At 43.5% G+C, this 26150-nt stretch overlaps 1 protein-coding gene across 2 annotated transcripts in view; it reads right to left on the reverse strand.

Annotated features, from left to right (window-relative positions):
- The window catches only part of clmpa (CXADR like cell adhesion molecule a), a 119307-nt gene extending 93895 nt beyond the window's left edge, over positions 1–25412 (reverse strand). Inside the window, exon 1 of one of the 2 annotated variants that reach the window (XM_021617609.3) lies at positions 24903–25412. In XM_021617609.3, the coding sequence (XP_021473284.1) occupies positions 24903–24933 (31 nt within the window). In that variant the 5' untranslated portion in view covers positions 24934–25412. The remainder of the gene's footprint in view (positions 1–24902) is intronic. The other variant, XM_090186029.1, reaches the window with a different exon arrangement.
- Positions 25413–26150: the final 738 nt, after the last annotated feature.

The raw sequence follows: 26150 nt of genomic DNA on the forward strand, positions 1-26150 counted from the left end.
CTTGCTGTCCCCAGTCCACCTGGCCGTGCTGATGCTCCAGTTTCAACTGTTCTGCCTGCGGCTATGGAACCCTGACCTGTTCACCGGACGTGCTACCTGTCCCAGACCTGCTGTTTTCAACTCTCTAGAGACAGCAGGAGCGGTAGAGATACTCTGAGTGATCGGCTATGAAAAGCCAACTGACATTTACTCCTGAGGTGCTGACCTGTTGCACCCTCGACAACCACTGTGATTATTATTATTTGACCCTGCTGGTCATCTATGAACATTTGAACATCTTGGCCATTTTCTGGTATAATCTCCACCCGGCACAGCCAGAAGGGGACTGGTCACTCCTCATAGCCTGGTTCTAGGTTTCTTCCTAGGTTCTGGCCTGTCTAGGGAGATTTTCCTAGCCACTGTGCTTCTACACCTGCATTGCTTGCCGTTTGGGGTTTTAGGCTGTGTTTCTGTACAGCACTTTGTGACCTCAGCTGATGTAAGAAGGGCTTTATAAAAACATTTGATTTGATTTGCTCTATGGCATGCGCCAAGCACATAACTCAAACACCTACGCAGCTGCTCCCCTGGTTTTGAATAGATTTTCCACAGATACTTCAACAATGAATTGACTTGCGCCAGCACATCTCTTAACGAGCGGGCGGAGGGAGATTAATTTGAAAAAGCTGCTGACTTAGGAACGAGAGGGCTGATGGACGTGACAGTGTGGAGGTGCTACCGATCACTGTGATGACCATTAGAGCCTTGTTTGCTGTCAGCAAGTTGCGTTGATGGTGTCCGGTTTACCAACTGGGGTGGGCCAGCGGGGGTGGGGCATGGATAGCCCTGGAATTCGAGGGGGTGGTGAGAGGGGGGTAAATGTGAGATGGTTCCTTGGTGGATGCAGCCCAACCCCATCATACCTTTCGCCCTCCTGAAACACACACACACGAGCCCTCTTTACCCCAATGACTCGCATGAAAATGTCAGGATTATGCCACATATGGTGAAGTGACATTAAGACAAGGGAATATTTACCGCATTTCTGGACCATTTGTTAAGGTGAGGTGGGGGTGGAAGGAGTCTGGTGGGTGGATAGGTGGGCGGCTCGCGGGTACGGGGGTGTACAACACATGGGTGGGTCACGGAGCAGTTAGTGGTGGGCAACTTGCAGAGGGGCAGGCTGTTCTGCAGAGGGGGTGAGGGGGGAGGTGTGTGTGGGTGGGTGGGTATGTTTGAGAGAGAGAGAGACTGTGTGTGTGTGTGTGTGTGTGTCTGTGTGTCTGAGTGTGGAGAGGTCCTCCCTGTGTGACGACAGTGCAGTACTCCCAGAACAGGTGGGGCCCATAGCAGAGTGTGCCAGCAATGCAGAGGGGATGTGAGAGGAAGGAGGGAGAGGAGGTGAGGTAAAAGGAGATAAAAAGAGAAAGTTGGAGACCTGTGCTCTGTCAGAGAGAAGCTGGATGTGTGCTGTCCAGGACAGACAACCTTTCTACCTCTTTTTACTTTTAGTTTCACTCTCCCTCTCCCCCTTCCTTTCTCCTTCTCCCTCTCTCCCTCTCTCCTTCTCCTCTTTTCCCCCACCTCTCCCCACTCTTCTCCTCTCCTCATCCCTCCTATATTTCTCCCTCTCCTCTCCCCTCCACTCCACTCCACTCCTCTACCCCCTTTCCTCTCCTCCACTCCTGCCTCCTCTCTTTTCTCCTAGTTGGACAGTGTAATAGGATAGTCTTCATTTGGCAGTAAGAGCCCAGCATGCCAGCCCTACCAGCCTTCAGATCCATCAGCTACAGGGGGTTGGAGGGAGAGGCAAAGCTGAGATTTCTCTCTAAAACAGCATTTCCCAAACTTGGTTCTTGTTTTTTTCCCTAACACTACACAGCTGATTCAAATGATCAAAGCTTGATGATTAGCTGATTGTTTGAATCAGCTGTGTAGTTCTAGGGCAAAAACCAAAATGTGCATGCAAGGGGTGCTCCAGGACCAGCTTTGGGAAACCCTGCTCTACACACATGGAAAAGCGTGCACACACACACACACACACAAACTAACTGGCAGATACAAACACAAGAACGGACACACACTCAAAAACAAACAAACACACACACACACATTTCTCCGTTCGCTCACCTTCCTCAAGATGTCAACAGATTGATGGGGGTGGCTGTGCTGATTCATCACTCACATTAGCAGAGAGATGCAGTGTTTGGAACAGACACCTACAGGTAACCGCTAAAATAAAGGAAACACCAACAAAGTGTCTTAATAGGGCGTTGGGCGACTACGTTCCAGAACAGCTTCTATCTGCCTTGGCATAGATTCTACAAGTGTCTGGAACTCTACTGGAGGGATGCGACACCATTCTTCTATGAGAAATTCCATAATTTATCTCAGGCGCCACTCCAGAATCTTCCATAAGTGTTCAATTGGGTTGAGATCTGGTGACTGACACACACACATACACCCACCCTTTAACCCCCCTATGCTCCTTTGAGACCCTCTTTCAAAGTCACAGAGACCTCTTCTTCTAGACATGGTAGCAAAAATAATGGGCAACTGGGATTTTTTTTTATTACCTGTGTGGAAGCACATAATTTCAATATACTTTGTATCCCTCATTTACTCAAGTGTTTCCTTTATTTTGGCAGTTACCTGTATGTACCCTTCCAATGGGACAGACAGGCAGAGTAACGATGGAACCATATTCCTTATGGGCCCTGGTCAAAAGTACTGCACTATATAGGGAAGGGGGCCCATTTGGGATGCAGACACAGACATGGAGATGCTTGTCAAGGAGGGAACACAACACACCTCATCGACACACCAGTCGATGAGGGACAAAATAAAAGTCAGAGTGGTTAGCAGTCACAGCGAGCAAGTCCTGGAGAGGAGGAGTGAGAGAGGGACAGAGAGATATACAGAGAAAGAGTGAGTTGTTGCATTGCCACAGAGAGAGAGTGAGTGAGTGGGCTGTTGCATTGCCACAGAAAGAGAGTGAGAGAGAGAGAGAGACAGAATGAATGTCAATGTCACAGCTCCGTGTTCCTCTGTGGGCATGAGACGGCCAGTGCTCATGATGGATGAGCTGCACACACACACACATACACATACAATGCAGTCCTGGTGATGAAGAAGGAATACACACACTCACACACACACACTACTAGTAATGCAATACAATATGCGTGTGTGTGTGTGTGTGTGTGTGTTAGGCTGTATGTGTGAATAACACTGCTTTGAGATACCATTTGTGAAATATGTACTGTCTCAGTGAGCAAGACAAGTGTCATGCCTGGGACTAATTTCATTGGCCTGTCTCGGTCCTGACTAGAGTGAGGGAGGAACCATAAGGAATTATCCCCACGGTAGTTTACCAAATGGTACCCTATTCCCTATATAGTGCACTACATTTGATCAGAGCCCTATGGAGCCTGGTCAAAAGTAGTACACTTTAAAGGCAATGCAGTGCCATTTGGGACACCCACGGTGCCTGTGTGTCTTCCCCCTGTGCTATGGGTTCATGAAATACAGTGTCTGTTAGAGGTGTGTACTACTGTAATCATGGGAATGAACCCCACACCATTGGATGTGAGCATGAAACATGGATGTGAGCATAAAGCTAAATGACTAATGTAAATGAATATGGATGCCTCCCACAACACCTAGCATTTTCTATAGAATGAACAATAAATACCAGCAGTCATCACTGTTTAATTCATAACTAATGTATTCTGATAGTGTAGTGAGCTGTTGTCTCAGCTTATGTGCTGTAACATCCAGTGAGCTAGCATCAACCCCAATCTGCTACACTGAGAGTCACCAGGACATGTCGGGAGGTAAGGCACAAACTCCATACTTCACACTGTTATTCCAGGTAACAGTGTCATTAACACAACCACGTCTAATCCCACATCCCCGTCCCCACCCACCACCACTCTATACCCTGCTTTCTGCCCTATCAAGCCATCCTGAGAAGGGGCAAAACTGAACTACCGGCCCAATATCTCCTTAATAAGCATATTAAAGGTCAAAAACTCTTGAATATCATATTTGACCATGTCTCACAGCTACACCACATGATCTCTTCACATCCCGGGAAACGTTGGATGTGGCCACAGTGGTAAAAGTGAGGCTTAAAGAGAGACAGCACAGTACGGTACGTGTGCCGCTACAAGGGATATCTCATATTTGGAGGCTTCGTTCTCACAAATAAAGCATGAATGTACCATGTTAACTGGGATGGTAGAAATGGAATCCCATCTCGTGCCTGTGATCCGGCATCTCTTCTCATCTATAAATCCATTTCCCACCTCGCTCAGTCAGTTGTACTGTGAAATTTGGGGACAGTCACCCGATTAATTTTCAACCCACTGCGATGTCAATCCACCTCCGTCGGTGTTATGGAGTTGACGTGCTCAGTGGCGCTGACGACCAGGCCTCATCTGACCATGCATGCTGGGATTCCTTCACACACCACAGTGGATCTGCCGTCGTTTGAGTTAGGGAGTGGGGACATTACTACATTCTTAAAACATATTTGACACATTTTGCACACTCTATCCATTCACTCATTGACTAATGCACTATTTCCTCCAATAAAGTCGATCTGGTCTTTTTTCCTCCTTCATATGATTGAGACCGGATTATGTCTTCTTACTGAAAAACACTGTATGAAACCTGAAATATGCAGTGGAAAAGGGATTACTAGGTAATGGATTTATTCAAATGCTGAATGGAATACAAGATAAGGCAATAAGAATATTTCCAGAAGCGGTGCTATCTAAGACAGAAAAACAATGAAATGTGCAAAAATAATCATTTGAAGGACATAAGAATGACATAGACTCCCATACAAGAGATCTTTTGGACTAGTCTTCACAATTATATCTCTATACTCGCAATCCTGTTAATGCTACACCTACAGCTCAGGCATTGCTATTAAAAAGTGAACAAAGATATATTAAGCTGATCAACGCCAAGACGTGGGAACACAAGCAATTATCATTTGTAGGCAGGCTGATCCTATAAACAGCATCTCCCTCATGCCCTGTTGAAGCACAAATTACTTAGTAAGATTGGGTTGGTGTACATCATACCTCACAAAGGAAACGCAGGCTGAGAAACAAGAAGGGTGCTCAGAAGAGCCAGCCTGCTAAAGATGCCTCAGACACCTCTCCTTTAGGCCTTTGCAGTAACTCTGTGGGCTTGATGATGCATGTATAGGAAGCTCTACGTTTAATGATGGTTTCCACAGAACGTTATGGGGTTGAAGATGTCCAACGAGGCATTGCTGCCCGGTCTCTGTGAAGTGATACTGGGTTGGCGTCGTCTTTGAAGCGTTACGGGGCTGATGGTTTTCTGAAACGCTACCGGGTTGACACTTTCTATGAAAAACTATGGAGCGAGCATTGGTGATTCCTTTGTAACCTTACAGAGTTGGGGCTTGCTTTGAGATGTTGACACCATACCACAGACATTCCCTTTGGGTAAATTGTGTAACGTTATTATGATGCTGCTACAGAATATGCCTTCTTTGGTTCTACCTATGGAACACTATGGGTTAGAGAGAGTAGCTGAGGCAGCAGGCATCTCTTTGGCTTTTCTCACAGCTAAACCAAACCAGAGTAGAGGGACATTTTATTGGCTTGTTAACAAGGATGGGGAGTGAGGGGATTGTGGAGGGAGGCAGGGAGGGCATAGAGGGTCCAGTGCTGGCTCATTATTCACTGTCAGGAGTGCATCCAAGTGTAGCGGTTAATAGAGTGGATGGCATCTTCCCCGCCTGACAGGACATTTTTTTTAGACGAACATCTGTAGACCATCATTGCCGCCATAACATCAGACGGTAGGAGTCACTCGTTTTATCCCATCATTCCACTGGGAAATAGTGCCGCTAAAACAAGGAGGATGCCATGAGCTGAAGATACTGGAGTTGTAATTGTGATTATTTCTCTATTCCATTTTTTTGTTGTTGCTGTTAGCGAGGAAATAGTTAGTGGCATTAACCACACACGTTTCCGCTAAAACCCCAAACAGGCTCAATTTGTTTCTGCTATAAAAATGAGCAGCAGCGCATAACCGCAACGGCTATTTTCTTTCTTCCAAGGAGGAGTCATGTCAGGCCTTAAAGAGATGTGATAGGAACTCAGGAAGTTTTTTCATTGAGGGAGATGTTGTGTTACCTCAGTCTGGGTCCATTGGAGAAAATCCTTTAATGAGACCCATGGAGCAAATTTTGGGCCTGTGCCATGCCTGCCCAGAATCTAACCACCACACCACGGAAACATAAAACCAGCGAGGATACACATCTGCACGTCCAGCACGGTGGAAAGGCTCCATTTCACCCCGAAGTTAAGTCTAACGACTCGTAAAGAAACAGGAATGGTGGTACCATCTGTTCGGGGGGAGAGCGAGATAGAGAAGAGGGAATAAAAAGGGCTACTTCAGCAGCGTTTTCTGCTCTATAAGCATGGCGGTTCCCTAACCTAAGCTTAATAGTAGGTGACTTAATATCCTAGCACAAACAGGATCAATCCTATCCTATCCTATCGCCACTGTGTTTTCATTTTCACTTCCTTTCTGACACGCAGAACAGAGCGGAGCAATCACCTGCCGCAGGGAGTTAATGTCACTCTGCTGTGCATAAAAATTATTTTGTCATCAATAAAAAAAAGTTTCAGGCCTTCCGAGTGGTGCAGTGGTCTAAGGCACTGCATCCCAGTGCTAGAGGCGTCACTAAAGATCCGGGTTCGATCCCGGGCTGTGTCACAGCCAGCCGCGACCAGGAGACCCATGAGGCGGAGCACAATTGGCCCAGCGTCGTCTGGGTTAGGGGAGGGTTTGGCCGGCCTAGATGTCCTTGTTCCATCGCACTCTAGCAACTTCTATGGCGAGCCGAGCGCATGCACACTGACACGTTGCCAGTAGGACGGGGTTTCCTCTGACACATTGGTGCGGCTGTCCTCCAGGTTAAGCGGGCAGTGTGTCAAGAAGCATTACAGCTTGGCCGTGTTTCGGTGAGGCATGGCTCTCGACCTTTACTTCTCCCGAATTCGTATGGGAGTTGCAGCGATGGGACAAGACTGTAACTACCAATTGGATATAAAATAAACTGGTTCTGGTATGATCTGTGCGATCTAAACATTAGGACAACCTCTTGCTGAGACAGAGGCTGCCCTATTATGCAAAGCGTATTTGTGGCGTCAATGAGTGTACATCTCAAAATGCCAAGATCTCTAGTCAATTAATAAAAAGAGTTCCTAACATTGACCTTAATACAAAGCAACTCTAGATAATACACCATCAAATATGGAAAAGTCAAACTAAGGTGTTTGGATTAATGTAAATGAACAGCAACGGAATGAATCACTGCAACATACCATCACCATTATATTTCACTTTCATTGATATTTATTTCTCTAGCTAAACACTTTGGAACGACCCTGTTTTCATAGTTAACTCCAAACCCACAAGAATGACAGTAAATCATGCTGTTGATGTGCACGCATGCAAACACACACAAACAAGAGAGTGTCTAACTAGTCTATAAATCTGCAGGGTGGGGTTTACAATTCAAGACAAATATTTTGGAAGGGAATATTATCTCATGAAAGCAAGATGTGGATATGGTTTGAATTACAGTAAACTCAAACCATTAAAAAAACATTTCTCAACGCTTAAGTACTGTAAATCTGGTTGTAATTTAATCACTCACAGTGAGGTTTGGTTAGTGGGTCACAGGTAGGGCTGTTGCGGGACGCATTACCGCTAACACCTGCGGTCACTAGTCATGAAGGCAGTCAAATTTCATGTGACCGTTTAGTCATGGTAATTAGGCTTCTCCAAGCTCTGATGTTGCTGATGGTCATTAGTAGCATACCAAACTTGCTAACTGCCTGGTACTCAGCACACTAGTGTCCCTCTAATCACTCTGACATCAACGCAAATGTGTTCGAAAATCTAATCAAACACTTCATTAGAGCCCATGAGTTCATGTTGCGCAACATTTTAATAGGTTATACAATTGCGCGAGAAAACGATGGTGTGTGAATCTCATCAGCTTTCTATAGGCTAGGCCTACTATATTTATTTCTCAACCTTCTTAATATTAAGCACATTGCTTCTCTTTAAAAACAGGAGTATAGCCTACCTGGCTGGCATGAAAATTAACCACGGGAAAAACCTTCTCCATTCGCTATTTAAGTGCATAGATGACATGTATTTTTCCCCCGCTGCCCCTGTTTCGAGACCGGTGTATGATAATGGTCCATTCTAAATCAAAACAAATTTCATATATTATTTAGTATATGTAAAAACAAGAGTATATCAATAATAGTGATAGGCTAATATGCGTGACAATATTAGCCTATCACTTGTGAATGATATATTATCACTTGTGAATGATGCCCAGCATAAGAAACAGCCTTTTTTATGCAACTTTAAAAAAAATCATAGTCACACATCTCACGTAGCCTAGCACACCTCATGTAGCCTAGCCCATAGGTCTATATGTTTTGATAAGGTTTGTATCACAACTAAAGTGGCCAAATGAAGCACAACAATCCGCTTTACAAGGAGTTTACAGCCTAAATGGCATACATAAGTCAGCTATGAAAAGCCAACTGACATTTACTCCTGAGTTGCTGACCTATTGCACCCTCGACATCTAATGTGATTATTATGATTTCACCATGCTGGTCATTTATGAACATTTGAACATCTTGGCCATGTTCTGTTATAATCTCCACCCGGCACAGCCAGAAGAGGACTGGCCACCCTTCATAGCCTGGTTCCTCTCTAAGTTTTTTCCTAGGTTTTGGCCTTTCTAGGGAGTTTTTCCTAGCCACCATGATTCTACACCTGCATTGCTTGCTGTTTGGGGTTTTAGGCTGGGTTTCTGTACAGCACTTTGAGATATCAGCTGATGTAAGAAGGGCTATATAAATAAACTTGATTTGATAAGTAGCGTATGAGTTTCAAGTTTGGATTATATCATTTTCACCATAAGAATGCACCATCTAATAAAAGTATTACATGTATAATTGCATTTGCAGACACTTTCGATAATGATGTTTTGCCACTAATGTCTTACAGTCTACTGCATATTGCTGTACTTGTTTTATTTATCTATTTTCCCTTTATTTAACTAGGCAAGAAAAATAAATGTGGACAGTTCTTCCAATATCTTCAATATGCACCTTGGAATCGGATAAGAATGCTCGCAGTTGCGTCCCCGATATGTCTGTGTTCACTTGTAGCCTGTGAGAAAGACCCGGTCACGTGATGGGAGAAGAGCAAAATGGACACTGGCCGCAAAATGCATGGATTATGCATTATGGCCACAAAGGGGATGCTGCCTTGAAATTAGAGGCATTATCAAGTGCTTGTCAAAGTGAGAATGACAGACTAATGAAGTGTGTACAACCTGCGCAAAAAACAAAGCACAGCTCATGCCTTTCAAACAACTTTTTTCAAATCCTCATTAGAGTCGCATCATGCAGCCTTACAATGTACTAAAAATCAAAACATATAGCCCAATGTTTGTAGAACAACTAACTTATTTCACATTTTGAATACATTTATTTTTTTACCCCTTTTTCTCCCGAATTTCATGGTATCCAATTGGTATTTACAGTGCTGTCCCATCGCTGCAACTCCCGTACAGACTCAGGAGAGGCAAAGGTCGAGAGCCATGCGTCCTCCGAAACACAACCCAGCCAAGCAGCATTGCTTCTTGACACAAAGCTCGCTTAACCCGGAAGCCAGACACACCAATGTGTCGGAGGAAACACCGTACACCTGGTAACCGTGTCAGCATGCATTGTACCCAGCCCGCCACAAGAGTCGCTAGTATGCAAAGGGACAGCAACATCCCTGCCGGGCAAATCCTCACCTAACCCGGATGACGCTGGGCCAATTGCGCCACCACATGAGCCTCCTTGTCGCGGCCGGCTGCGACAGAGCCTGGACTCGAACCAGGAGCTCTAGTGGCACAGCTAGCACTGCGGTGCAGTGCTTTAGACCACTTCCCACTCAGGAGGCCCGGACAACTAAAGTTACATGAATAACTCTAAATTAAGCATGTAGGAGTACCTATTTCTTTGTTAACCACTCAACACAGAATAGCCGTATGTATGCACTCCCTCAAATCATTTGGAGAAAATATTAATATTTTATTGAGCTTTGTTAAATTGTATTCTTCATACTATAAAATAATGCCACGGAATTCTAAGCAAATCTTGTCTGCTAAATTAACTAGTGTAGCTTACAGACATTTGGCATAGCCAGATTCGGACCTAGGAAGCCACGGCATTTCGATGGGGTACCGTCATACTTCTCCAGAAGGGAAAGTTGGGCATCGCTGACCTGGGCGGACGGCTGAGCAGACTGGGGGATTGGCTCACTGTGACAATCCATGATAGGAGGCCTCCTCCATGGCCATACCTAGTTGCGTCAGCTGGTGTTGGTGGAGTAGATGACCCTGTTCGTTGACCATCTGGAAGTTGGTTTTGTCCTCTGCTGCTTCCATATTTTGAGGTAGTATTCTGTAACGTATACGCCGGGAGTCAGGAAGCAGGTGCAGAAGGTGAGTTTAATAATGGAAGGATACAAATGAACAAACATGAGAAGCACTGAACGTGAGAGAAAACAATAATACCTGATGACATGTGAGGGCTAAATAAAGGGTAAGAATCAAGGAGAAACTAATGACCAGGGGAACAGGTGTGCGTAATATAGTTGCCAGGACCGGTGGTTACTAGACCAGTGACTTTGAGCGCAGGAGGGAGGGAGCAGGAGTAGGTGTGACATTAACATAAGGACAACTCAGAGTATGCTAATCTGTTCATCTGAAATAGACTACATTTTCTCTTTAGACCTGTCTAAAATAAATGATGTATTTATTGTGAAGGTGTAGGCTATATTACATGGATTTATTAGACTTTTTAAAAATGTACATGTTCCAAAGCTGGCTTGTAGGTTATGTGTTTATGTTAATTAGCTGTCAATTATTGTGAGACCGACAGTTATTTGCTTGACAATCACCGGCTGACAAAATTTTGTGACCGCCACAGCCCTAGTACTACAAGAACAAGTGTATTATTTATTGGGATCCCCATTAGCTGACGCCATGATGACAGCTAACCTACTTGGTGTTCATACACAAAAAAAATAGTTTACAGACTTAAGACTATAAAAAGTTGAGTTGATATTAAAAGACAGTCACACGGGCCATCCGAGTGGCACAGCAGCCCCAGGCACTGCATTGCAGTGTTGCGGCATCACTACAGCCTCGGGTTCGTTCGCCCGGGGGGGCTTTACCTGGCTCATCGCGCTCTAGCGACTCCTTGTGGCGGGCCGGGCACCTGCAGGCTGAGCCTGTCATCAGATGAACAGTGTTTCCCCCGACACATTGGTGCAGCTGGCTTCTGGATTAAACAAGCAGGTCTTAAGAAGCATGGCTTGGCGGGTCATGTTTCGACTGATGTTGCAATCCTTCGCCTCTCCTGAGCCCTTCTGGGAGTTTCAGCAATGAGACAAGACCGTAATCATGACCCAAAAATGACTAACAAAAAAGACAAGTCACACAATTGAGTAAAGACATTAAATACATTTTAACAGGTGTCGTGTCTTTGGCTATGCCGGATGAAGTGATATGGCATGCTATTCTATAAAATCCTTTCTCCGTAATTAATATTACCTGATTGAGCTAATCATGTAAATGTAATTAACTAGAGAGTCAGGGCACCATGAAATAATATCTATAGAGCTGTTATCTTCCCGAATAAACTCTTAAACGCTTAAATATTTTACATCAATAGCAGTCAATATTAATAGTCACCTTAATTCAGTCTCATCTGAAAGTTGTAAATTCTTGGGTATCTTCACGAACCCTGGCTAACAAGTTGAATCAGCAATACAACATTGGGTTTAATTATTTATTTACTAAATACCTAACTAATCACACAGAATTACATATACAAAGAATGAATCATACCTTGATCACAAATTACATCATAAAGGAAAACGTCCCTGGCGGGCGGAACAGATATGACAGCTGGTTACACAAAAGAAAAGGGGCTGGGTTTGAGCGAAAGAGCGGGAAGACTGAGGGACAAAGGGAGAAGCTGTGCTATCGTAAATACAGTATCTTATGCATTCTAAATTACCACCCATTTGGAAATGGAAAATGCAATAAATATTTACTCTGAGCTGCGCTTCGGTAGGTTGGTGGTAGATGGAAGGCCGTGTTGCCAAACCGAGTCCTTTGAAGAATGTCTCTGGTGGTCAATTGAATACGTTGTAGTAACGTCGTTGTGTGATAGACGGGATACTCTGTCTGTTCTTTCCTAGCCCGCGTTTGCAGCTGCTGTTGCTAACTCAACGGCTAGGAGGTATCACTTCTGTAGTGAATAAGAGATCAAAGTTCATACCATTCACAACCAAAGCTCACGCTGAGGTTCGCTTAGTTCTGTAGTTGACATGTTAGTCCTTTTAATGCAGAGGCTTCAGACCTCACGTACTTGGAACCGGAGGTTATATTGTCGTCAAGGGCTTATTTAGTGGAGGGAGAAGGGCGTGTTTAACAGTCTACAGCCCATGTCTCTTCGCAGGGGCGGGTCACTGATTGAGCAGAGCCCTAACCTTATGAAAACCCAAATATCTCATTGGAAGCTAAAATTACATTTAATCTTTTCACCAATAATTTTATATTCAAACATTTAAATTGAACAACAATTCCATGTGAATCCGATAACTCTGATGTGTAGACTTTCCACTGTAGAGTTTATGTCCTCCTATCATTGAGGATCATCAGATGACAACTGAACTGACATCATATTCATTAAGTACCACCGCATATGTTCAATTGGTCGGATTACCAGAATATAGTTCATTTCCGCTCACCTTCTGATGTTCCCAGAATCTCTATGTTAACCAAGGGGTTTTCAAATTTCACATCAGTAGGGTAGAGAGAGGAAAAAAGGGGGAAGAGGTATTTATGACTGTCATAAACCTACACCCCAGGCCAACGTCATGACACAGGACACAGAGACAATAAGAGTCAACAAACACTAGACATGTTAAAATAACTAGAAGTGCTTTTATGGAAAAAAAGATACAAGTACAGAGCATCCATCGAATTGCTACAATTTGTGCAGAACATGAATTCCATACCAGGCATTATCCAGGGCAACCATACATGTAATTATGATTAGGTTGCTTAAGCTGACCGTATGGGGCATGTGAATTAACTTTAAATCAAACAAATGATGCATATCATCTTTCCACCTACACAATAAAGCCCATTCAAGACTAGAACAGGATAGATCCATGACATAAGGAACTAAAGCAGATTTTAAGGTAATCTTGTGACATATGTCACCATTCTACTGGGGTAAAGTTATCACCAGAAAATTGTAGTCAGTGCATGCCAGTGTTACTGGCCTCCAGTTTCAACAAGTTTGGCTCTTCTCTCATAGGCTATCCATTCCTCTCTCCATTTGAGACTAGTGCTAAGGGAGGTAGTTGCCTGCCGCATGTTTGGCTGTGATGGGCTAAAGGTGGACAGGGGGCGGGGGAGTCCGGCAGCAGCGGTGTCACTGTGATTTCTGTCAGTCACTGTGATTTCTGTCAGCCACTGATTTCTGTCAGCCGGCTGAAGTGACTCTCAGTGAGGTGGTGTGCCCCCTGTTGTGCAGCTCTCTGCTAATTAACACTGAGCCCCCCACCACCACCTCATCTTCTCCACGCGCCATCACCACTGTTTAGTTCAGCCACCACAGAGAAACACTCATCTCAGGCACAGAGGTGGCCTGGGTGAGAGATGTTGTTTACCACCACGGCAATACAGCAGAGGCATGAGCAGTCAGGAGTCAGGATTACAGTCTAGAGCACAAACTCCTCCAACAACACTAATGAGATTTATAATGAACCAGAGGAAACTACTTCAGAATCAAGCACAGACTGTAGGTTTTATAGATTTTCCCATTTGTCACTAGTATTATGATTATTCCTGTTTTGATTGCAGCCAAAATCCAAATAAGAATTCCTCCATAGGCCAATCGTGCAATATGCATTTAATTCAACTGGGACAAGACGAGGACCTTTAAGAGGACCTTCAATATTCCACTAGCGCTGCTGAGTTGACATGTCACGCCAGTGGGCTGGCCTGATGTGAGCATCTGAGCAAGAAGCTAGCTAGAGCTAACGTGGACTGCAAGGTGACTAATTGACTTGGAGAGGAGATGGTGTGTGCGTGAGAGGGAGTGCCTCCGTGGCAAAGTCGACGAATATCTCACTGTAAGAAAGAAAACAGAGCCCCTATCTAGATCCACTTGATTGCAGCTTCCACTGAGAGAGACAGAAAGAGAGGGAGAGAAAGAATGAGGGAGAGAATGGAGTAGAGAGAAAGAGAGAGCGATAGAGAGTGAAAGAGGACAGAGAGAGAGAACAGAGAAAGAGAGAGAGCAAAAGAGGTGAGACAACAGAGAGAGAGAGAGAGAGAGAGACGGAGAAAGAGAGAAAGAAAGAAAGAGAGAGAGATGAGGCCAGAGCACAGCAACATGTCACTCCCTAACCTCATCTCCACATTTGACAGATACTTTGCCTGCCCCTGGAGGTTCAGTCTAAATATAACCTAGAATAGGGGACAGATATGGTTTTTAAATCACTGTTTGCATTCATCTTGATAGATCACATGAAGGGGTTTATACACATGCATGTAGGCTATGTTGCAGGATAGGTCATTCTATGAGGCATGGTAATGTGTGAGCTGTGGGACTCCATTCCTAGAAGTGTGATATTTCATATGTGGATTATTTGGAATGGAAAGAGGGATGAAGAAAGAGAAAAATCAAGAATCGTAAAAGGTCAAAATCTAAGTGTTCTAAAAATAGAGTGTGAAACGTTAACAAGCCAATGGGCAAAAAGACAAATCCGAGGGATGAACTGACTGGGAAGCAACACTGACTGCAAGGAGAAAGAAGACTCATTTTCCCCATCAGCTCTCTGACACATGAACAGTGCCAGGGTTATTCACCATTCCAGTCAGTCATCTAAAAATTTTTTCCATTGGAAGCTTTCAGCTTGTTCCAAAATGGATGTCACAAGAGGATTCAATGTGAAATGCTTCTTACACTGTACTTCATTGTATTTTTCTGATCATTAGTTTTGTTCCCTCTAAGCTGCACTCGTGGGTGGGAACCGAGACTGCCTCTCAGAAGAAATTTCAGCCTGAGGAGAGAAGCACGAGATTCAACTTCACTCAACTTTCGCGAGTTTTCCCCTTTAGTTAACACTATCAATGTTCCCTTTACTTTGAGAATTGTGATCAAATCAACGCAATATTAACCCCTTTCAATGGAACATACCGAAACAAAACCAACTGTGCAAGACTTAGTATGCAAAACAAACTATGCAGAGATTTTGTTGTAGGTAGAACGCATCTGAGTAGGATTCTATTGCATTGACACGAACCACTTAGCCAGTACTCTACACAGACCTACACAGACCGGTGCAGCATAACCAGAACTGCAGTAGGCCTATATGCAAATACACCATTGCCATATATGGATCTGTGCCGTTCACTTTGAACTGGACTGTGTTTACAGCATGATAGTCGTGAGTAGATGCGCCTGTTTTGAGATCAAAGCGGGAGCTGCATGTAGCCACGTGTGCACATCTGTTCATATCCTTTGCTAGTTAGTGAGTTATTATACCAGTTATAGATAATTTGCAGTCAGCAATGAGGGGAGGGGGGGGGGGATTGCTTCCTACAAGAGCACAAAACGTGTGTACATTTCTAGACATATTTGAAAAGCGAGTCAGGTAAATAGTTTGTATTTGTATTAAAAGGGCAGTGTTGTAAGATAAGTAGCCAATAGGCAGAGGGTAGCATAATTTGGCTGATTCTCTGCAATAATGGTATGGGAATAATAATGCATTTTATATTGTAAAGTGGTTTCTTACATCATCAACAACACAACAATATTTTCAGTCACCTCCTTGTCTGAAGGACAAGGGAATTAACAGGCTATTCTTCTATTCTTCTATTCAAAAGTCTAATGGAATGTAGGCATACATTGAACACCACACATTGGCTGCTTCTGTAGGCTGAATGATAGAACAGCTATTTCCATGTTAAAATGTTATGGGATGCCTTCTCTCCATTGTTTTTGATGTTAGGCCTACATTATGATCAAATAACCACAGTAGCCTATTTGACCACTGTCTGAAACTGTATCTGTAAAGTGGGTACAGCCTCAGTGGTCACAGTAAACGCACTTGAAGTTCCACAGAAGTTTCAAAACGTTCAAGACTTGAAATTTGCTCAGTACCACCAAAAATTGAGAGGAAACATTGGTTGGAGTATATTGGATGTAATGGATAATAATAACATTTAGCACTGTTTGGATATCTCCTCCTGAGGTGTGAGACTATGACTAGCCATAGAGTGAATTACGACAAGATCATTAATCATTCTATAATATCTAGGCTGTCCTATACACTGAAAGAGGTTGTTAGCTCATTCAGATGTACTTTATAGCCTAGTTTAATATTATAGGCTATTGTCGGGGATTTATCAAAAGGCACAAGTTTAATTACTTGTTAAAAACATACTTAGGCTTACATACAGTTCTGTGACCAAACTCATAAATGACAAGGTTGGATTAGCTGAACTTTCCCCAAATGTTTTTTTTTCCTCACTGACTAGTCAACTTGTTTGGTTTGAAATGCTCCAAGGCAAACTGACTATATCATGAAACCGTGTTGTTTCTGCCGCTTGGGCCGGGCTGCATGGCCTGTCTAACTCACTGCAATGATGCAACTAATGAACATTCAGTCTCATCACCCTAAGGACAAGCAGGCTAATTGTGGTGACGTGCCCCGCTTTTGGTCTCTCCCGACGGTTCAGCGAGATTGGGACATTACCACACACGTGTCTGTAGGCATGACCTGATGACAAACACACAAACAACATAGTTCAGGATGACTAACATTACTTTCTTTCGTATTGCTGAATCCCATATGAATGTAAAACATTTCACATGATAATGAAAAAAGTAGTTTTCTAAGTCAATAAGTCTGCCTAGGCCTAACTATAGCCTTCTTGGATGAGATTACTAAATTGCAGCAAATACCTAAAACTGTAGTCTATAGGGTGTTCACCCATGAAATTATTTAATTCAATGTTTCCAAAAAATAATATTAATTCAATGGAGAATTGCATAAAAAAAAAAAAACAATAGTCCAAACCCTATGTCTTTACCATGTATTGTTCAAAAGTTATGAATCACACTTGTGTAAAATGGTGCCGGAGCAGAATGCAGACATTTCACATGACCCCAACCGATTGTGTTTTTTGTTAGTTTATCTGATTATAATTTCTTTACTCTATTTGTACATATTGTTGCCGCTAACGTCTATTTGCTACTATGGCCTATTTATTGCCATACCTCCTCACGCCATTTGCACACACTGTATATAGACTTTCTTTTTTTTCTATTGAGTTATTGACTGTACGCTTGTTTATTCCATGTGTAACTCTGTGCTGTTGTTTCTGTCACACTGCTTTGCTTTATCTTGGACAGGTCACAGTTGTAAATGAGAACTTGTTCTCAACTAGCTAACCTGGTTAAATAAAGCTCAACTAGCAGAATCCTTTTTCTTCTTTCACAACTCTGACGAGCCCGAGGCGCAGGATATACGGCTCCCTCGGGAACAGGCCCCGACCCCAGTGATCTGCATGAAGAGGAGGCGGAGAAAGAGAGACCGGAGAGCGGGCTGTCTTCTGAGAAGTCGGAGGCGATTGTATAAACCCCCACTTTCGTCAATTCTACAAGCAAAAATGCAATCTTTGGACAATAAAATGGACGAGTTATTGGGAAGATTAAACTAACAACGGGACATTAAAACTGTAACATCTTATGCTTCGCGGAGTCGTCTCTGAACAATGACAATATCAACATACAGCTGGCTGGTTATACGAGAGAACAGCGTCGTCTGGTAAGACAAGGGGCGGCGGTCTATGTATTTTTGTAAACAACAGCTGGTGCACGATATCTAAGGAAATCTCGAGCTATTGCTCGTCTGAGGAGTTTGTCATGATAAGCTGCAGACCACACTACCTACCGAGAGAGTTTATCTGTATTCGTTGTAGCTGTTTACATACCACCACAGTCAGAGGCTGGCACTAAGATAGCATTGAATGAGCTGTATTCCGCCAAAACCAAACAAGAAAACGCTCACCCAGAGGCAGCGCTCCAAGTAGCCGGGGACTTTAATGCAGGGAAACTTAAATCAGTTATACCAAATTTCTATCAGCATGTTAAATGTGCAACCAGAGAGAAAATGTCTCTGGACTACCTATACTCCACACACAGAGATGCATACAAAGCTCTCCCTCGCCCTCTATTTGGCAAATCTGACCATAATTCCATCCTCCTGATTCCTGCTTACAAGCTAAAATTTAAGCAGGAAGCACCAGTGACTTGATCAATAAAAAAAGTGTTCAGATGAAGCAGATGCTAAACTATAGGACTGTTTTGCTAGCACAGACTGGAACATGATCAGGGATTCCTCCAATGGCAATGAGGAGTACACCACATCTGTCATTGGATTCATCAATAAGTGCATTGACGACGTCGTCCCCACAGTGACCGTACGTACATACCCCAACCAGAAGCCATGGATTACAGGCAGCATCCGCACTGACCTAAAGGCTAGAGCTGCCGCTTTCAAGGAGCAAGACTCTAACCCGGAAGCTTATAAGAAATCCCGCTATGCCCTCCGATAAACCATCAAACAGGCAAAGCATCAATATAGGACTAAGATCGTGTCGTACTACACCGGCTCTGACGCTAGTCGAACGTGGCAGGTTCTTCAAAGCATTACAGACTACAAAGGGAAGCACAGCTGCCCAGTGACACGAGCCTACCGGACAAGCTAAACTACTTCTATGCTTGCTTCGAGGGAAATAACATTGAAACATGCATGAGAGCACCAGCTGTACCGGAAGACTGTGTGATCACGTCCTCCGCAGAAAATGTGAGTAAGACATTTAGACAGGTCAACATTCACAAGACTGCAGGGCCAGACGGATTACCAGGACGTGTACTGTGTGCATGCGCTGACCAACTAGCAAGTGTCTTCACTGACATTCTCTCCCTGTCCGAGTCTGTAATACAAACATGTTTTAAGCAGTCCACCATAGTGCCTGTCCCCAAGAACACTAAGGTAACCTGCCTAAATGACTACTGACCCGTAGCACTCACATCTGTAGCCATGAAGTGCTTTGAAAGGCTGGTCATGGCTCACAGCAACACCATCATCCCAGAAATCCTAGACCCACTCCAATTTGCATACCGCCCCAACAGATCCACAGATGATGCAGTAACTATTGCACTCCACACTGCCCTTTCCCACCTGGACAAAAGGAACACCTGTGAGAATGCTATTCATTGACTACAGCTCAGCGTTCAACACCTTAGTGCCCTCAAAGCTCACCAATAACCTAAGGACCCAGGGACTGAACATCTCCCTCTGCAACTGGATCCTGGACATCCTGACGGGCCGCCCCCAGGTGGTAAGGGTAGGTAACAACACATCCGCCACGATTATCCTCAACACAGGGGCCCCTCAGAGGTGCGTGCTCAGCCCCCTCCTGTACTCCCTGTTCACTCATGACTGCACGGCCAGGCACGACTCCAAATACATCATTAAATTTGCCAATGACACAACAGTGGTAGGCATGATCACTGACAAAGAAACTGCCTATAGGGAGGAGGTCAGAGACCTGGCCGTGTGGTGCCAGGACAACAACCTCTCCCTCAACGTGATCAAGACAAAGGAGATGATTGTAGACTACAGGAAAAAGAGGACCGAGCACGCCCCCATTCTCATCGATGGGGCTGAAGTGGAGCAGGTTGAGAGCTTCAAGCTCCTTGGTGTCCACATCACCAACAAACTAACATGGTCCAAGCACACCATGACAGTCGTGAAACAAACACAACAAAACCTATTCCCCCTCAGGAGACTGAAAAGATTTGGCATGGGTCCTCAGATCCTCAAAAAGTTCTACAGCTGCACCATCGAGAGCATCCTGACTGGTTGCATCACTGCCTGGTATGGCAACTGCTTGGCCTCTGACCGCAAGGCACTACAGAGCGTAGTGTGAGTGAGAATAAAGACGACTTTCAAGTAGTAAGACATGTATAAAAGCAACAGATACCATGAATAAGAAGGGGCTAGAAGAGTCTTATATGGTGAACTACCGAGAGGCTAAGACAGGCAAGCCCCATACTATTGTGGAGAACTTCATTCTTCCTGCTGCTGCGGATATGGCTGGAACAATGCTGGGGAAAAAGGACAAAAAAACTACAGACAATGCCTTCATCAAACCACACTGTTTCACAACGCATCAGTGACATGGCAGGAGATGTTTTGAAACAATTACTGTTTCGTATACAAGCCAGTGAATTATATGCATAACAGCTGGATGAGTCAGACGTGGTGAGCCTGGCACAGCTCCTGGTATATGTTAAGTTAATGGAGGTCAATTAAGGAAGACATCCCCTTCTGCAAACCACTGGAAACCAGGACAACATGAGAGGATATTTTTTAAGTACTGGACAGCTTTGTGACATCAAATGGACTTTGGTGGTCAAGATGTGTCGGTATCTGAACTGATGGAGCAAAAGTCATGACAGGGAAACAGTGGACACCACTTGGGTACACTGCAGCATCCACTGAGAGGATCTTGCTGACAAGGGAATGCCTGACAGCTTGAAAGACCTTTTGGACACTACAGTGAAACTGTTTCAATTTGTTAAAGCAAGGCCCCTGAACTCTTGTATTTTCTGCATTATGCAATGATATGGGTAGCGACCATGTAACGCATGTAACGCTTTTACAATATACATAAGTGCAAGGGGCAAAATAGACACATTTAAAAAAATTGAGAGACAAGATTAAAGTTACGTTTTCTTTTCTGGACATAATTTTCACTTGTCTGACTGCTTGCATGATGACGAGTATCTCACACGACTAGCCTATCTGGGTGATGAAACTCGACTAGTCTATCTGGGTGATATTTTTTCTAACCTGAATGATCTGAATCTAGGATTACAGAGACTCTCCGCAACTATATTCAATGTGTGGGACAAAACTGAGGCTATGATTAAGAAGTTGGAGCTCTTTTCTGTCTGCATTAACAAGGACTACACACGGGTCTTTCCATCATTGTATGAGTTTTTGTGTGCAAATGAACTCAAGCTTACGGACAATGTCAAATGTGATATAGCGAAGCACCTGAGTGAGATGGGTGCACAATTATGCAGGTACTATTCCGAAACGGACAATGCAAACAACTGGATTCCTTATCCTTTCATGCCCTGCCCCCAGCTGCTTACCGATATCTGAACAAGAGATCCTCATCGAAATTGCAACAAGCGGTTCTGTGAAAATTAAATGGAATCAGAAGCCACTGTCAGATTTCTGGATAGGGCTGCGCTGAGTGTAGCCTGCCTTGGCAAATCGCTCTGCTAAGACACTGATGCCCTTTGGAACCACGTACCTATGTGAGAGTGGATTCTCGGCCCTCACTAGCATAAACTAAATACTGGCACAGACTGTGTGTGGAAAATTATTTGAAGACTGGGACTCTCTCCAATACAACCCAACATTGCAGACATTATGTCATGGCTTTAGAAGCTTCTGATAGGCTAATTGACATAATTTGAGTCAATTGGAGGAGTACTTGTGGATGTTTTTCAAGGCCTACCTTCAAACTCAGTGGTTCATCCTTGGGAGAAATGTCCAAATGCCTGAAGGTACCACATTCATCTTTACAAGCAATAGCACGCAAGTATAAACACAATATAAACCCTCCTGAGAAAAAGCAACATGAAAGCACACCTGGAGTTTGCAAAAATGCACATGAAAGACTCAGAGACCATAAGGCAAAAGATGTGGTCTGATGAGACAAAAAAATGTAATATTTAGCCTGAATGCAAAGCGCTATGTCTGGCGAAAACCAGGACAGCTCAACACCATCCCTTCCGTGATTCATTGTGGTGGCAGAATCATGCTATGGGGATGCTTTTCAGCGGCAGGGACTGGGAGACTGGTAAGGATAGAGGGAACAATGAATGGAGCCAAATACAGACAAATCCTTAATGAGAACCTGCTTCAGAGTGCAAATTACTTTAGGCTGGGGTGAAGATTTACATTCCGGGACAATGACCCCAAGCATACAGCCAAACAATGCTGGAATGGCTTCAGAACAAGAATATCAAAGTCCTTGAGTGGCCAAGCCAAAGCCCAGCGTTGAACCCTAATGAAAATCTGTGGAAAGACTTTAAGATGGCTGTTTACCACCACTCCCCATCTAACTTAACAGAGCTTGATAAAATCTGCAAGGAAAAATGGGAGAAAATCCCCAAATCCAGCTGCAAAATTGATACATACATAGACTCAAATCTGTAATCACCGCCAAAGGTGCTTCTACAAAGTATTGACTCAGGGGTGTAAATACTTCTGTAAATTAGATGTTTCATTTTCAATACATTTGCAAAAGATTGTGCGTAGATGGATGAAAGATTAAATCCATTTGGGGCAGCAGTAGGGCTAGTGATTAGTGCGCTGGATCGAATCCCCGAGCTGACAAGGTAAAAATCTGTCGTTCTGCCCCTGAACAAGGCAGTTCCCCTGGTAGGCCGTCATTGTAAATAAGAATGTGTTCTTAACTGACTTGCCTAGTTAAATAAAGGTTACATTTTTACAAGTTTTTTATTTTTATTTAATCCATTATGAATTCAGGCTGTAACACAACAAAATGTGGAATAAATCAAGGGGTATGAATAGTTATTGAAGGCACTGTATATGTCTTATGTAATGATAGAAATGTTCAATATAGCATACATAGGTCGCAGGGCTGTGAGATCTTCACAATAGCTGTAATAATCTGCACAGAATCTTGAACAACATTGGTCACTTGCATGTACTTTTAATGTAATCTCAACTGTAATCCAGGTCATTTGGTTGTGCTATTAGATGTAGCATAGTGATAACACATTAAATTGTTTTTTAAATACAACATATCTGTCATATTCCAATTTGAACTTTGGTGCGCTTTTAAATGGTTGAAAGTGAAAACACATTTGGATGATAATGAAACCAAAAAATCTGACATTGTTTTTCCATTTGAATTTGGTTGTGCTTTAGATGGTTGAAAGCATAATGATAATGATAACATTAGAGGAGGGGGGGGGGGGGGGTGCAGTGCCCCTGTGACAACAATAAGGGACCCCCTTGTGGCCCCCCTAAATGTGGAGTATGAAATAATTTTCACATAACTCATTTTTGCTATCTTTCTTTTTTTACCTCTGTTATTAGTCAGTGGCAACGATGATGATTATGAACATGGTCTTTTGCCTGCTAATGCCTGCAGTGAAGAAAATGACAATAACGCCTAATGTAACTGGCCCCTCTAACAGTACAACTGGCCACAGCTTGGCCCCCCCAGTTGAAATGGTCTAGAACCGCCACTGCTCAGAGTTGCCTTGCGCTACACTTCACGGAGGATACATGTCTGCGATCGTGCAGGATCCGTACATATGCCCCCTCACTCTCTCCTCTTTACACAGAATAAAAAGCGGGTGCAATAGCTGTGCGCGCAGCCCGCTGAAAAAGGGGGACCTCTACAGTTGCGAGCGTACACGGCACACATGCCCTTCCGGTGCCAGTGCGAGCGGTTTCACACCAACACATTTCCTACGGGACAAGAAGCACGAATATGATTGGCCACTCATCACATTTGCAAGGTACAGTACTACAGCAACATCACCGTGAACAAAGAGCACTGGAGTTGGAGTGACTGCAGTGGAGAGATCTCAAACGAAGCCCTCACAAAAAGAGATTTGCACAGCATATTATAACATTATGAAAGGGACAAATACCACTCTATATCCACATGCATGTTCAGGTTCATTTTAAAAATAGATGTCAATGTGACTTCCCTGGTTAACTATAGCATTCAAATAGAAATTTGTATTTGTTTAATTTTGATGATATTTTAAATCACCAAGCACTGTAAAATCATATGCATAAATTGATGATGATGATTACATTTTCAGATGCCCAATTATGGAAAAGATAATATTCAAATCTACTTCATTTAGAAATTAGGGAAATGACAACCCTGATCTATGAGTCACCAACTGAACATTTCAGTACCTGTTCTGCTTGTTTTTGGGTATGTCATTCCCCTTCTCTGTTGGTGCTGAATGGGCATTGGAAGGGTAAGTAGTGGTGCTGCTGGTGACTCCCATAGTGGAGAACACAGTGACATCCAAAGTACTTCACTGCAGGGGCTGACTGGGACCAGAAATGGCTAATTCTTAGCCAAATAATGGTAATAAGTTGTGATATCTTTCCAAGTTGTTTCTTCATCACCTTGTATAGGCAACAGAAGCTTTAAAAAAGCCTAAAAACACAATAGGCCTAGCTATATACATTTTAAGGTGTGTTCAAAATACCTGTTGGACGCTCATAAACACCCTTAGGACAGCTTGAACATGCATGAACTCATGAATACGCAAATGTAAATCGACTTCGTAATGATTGTCTAGGCCACATTATTTATCATTAATTTGAATGAGCTTCAAAAAACACAATAGTTACGTTTTCAGATATGCTTGGGATGGATGGAAAGGTTCTTGCAATGGGGAGATCTTTAACACATCTTTAAACTGGGACGGCATTGTAAAATAGTATTTTGATTACAATACCGATCATCTAAATTGCTATAAAGCCCAGAATAAAGCATAGGCTACTATGCTAGTTCACGGGTAACATGGATTGCGCTACACTTTTGCACATTCTTATTTAATTAATATAACGGCGCGTGGCTCATGCACTGAACTTACCCAGGAACAGTGTGTGAAATGAGCCAGACATCACGACTCTCAGCTGGAGCGAAAATTCCACAAAAACCAGCAGAACACCACGTCTTCTTTCTTCCCTAAAATGAGTTTAAGTCATATACCTGGGCCATCAAATCTGAATGAAATTGGAATAGTGCGAATGATGTTGGTCTATAGGTAGGCTACAACGCATATCACACATGTCCTTGTGCTCATTCAGAAATAGAGCCGCACATGTTCATTGTTTCTCGCAGAACACCCGGTATCTTAGAGTTGCCTTGCGCTACACTTCACGGAGGATACATGTCTGCAGTCGTGCAGGATCCGTACATATGCCCCCTCACTCTCTCCTCTTTACACAGGATAAAAAGCGGGTGCAATAGCTGTGCGCGCAGCCCGCTGAAAAAGGGGGACCTCTACAGTTGCGAGCGTACACGGCACACATGCCCTTCCGGTGCCAGTGCGAGCGGTTTCACACCAACACATTTCCTACGGGACAAGAAGCACGAATATGATTGGCCACTCATCACATTTGCAAGGTACAGTACTACAGCAACATCACCGTGAACAAAGAGCACTGGAGTTGGAGTGACTGCAGTGGAGAGATCTCAAACGAAGCCCTCACAAAAAGAGATTTGCACAGCATATAATAACATTATGAAAGGGACAAATACCCCTCTATATCCACATGCATGTTCAAGTTCACTTTAAAAACAAATGTCAATGTGACTTCCCTGGTTAAATATAGCATTCAAATAGAAATATGTATTTGTTAATTTTGATGATATTTTAATCACCAAGCACTGTAAAATCATATGCATAAATTGATGATGACATTTTCAGATACCAATTATGGAAAAGATAATATTCAATCTACTTTATTTAGAAATTAGGGAAATGACAACCCTGATCTATGAGTCACCAACTGAACATTTCAGTACCTGTTCTGCTTGTTTTTGGGTATGTCATTCCCCTTCTCTGTTGGTGCTGAATGGGCATTGGAAGGGTAAGTAGTGGTGCTGCTGGTGACTCCCATAGTGGAGAACACAGTGGCATCCAAAGTACTTCACTACAGGGGCTGACTGGGAAAAGAAATGGCTAATTATTAGCCAAATAATGATAATTATGTGCAAAACCCCCAATTTAGACTGGCCCACTGGGCTAAAATGGACCAGCCCATCTGGCCTTTGCCAGAACTGGCCTATGGCGATTTTGTCTCTGCTTCACTATCAGTCCTTCCTTTGTTTTTCC

Source organism: Oncorhynchus mykiss, chromosome 10 (assembly GCF_057628025.1).
Source record: "Oncorhynchus mykiss isolate SJ-2025 chromosome 10, ASM5762802v1, whole genome shotgun sequence".
NCBI lineage: Eukaryota > Metazoa > Chordata > Actinopteri > Salmoniformes > Salmonidae > Oncorhynchus > Oncorhynchus mykiss.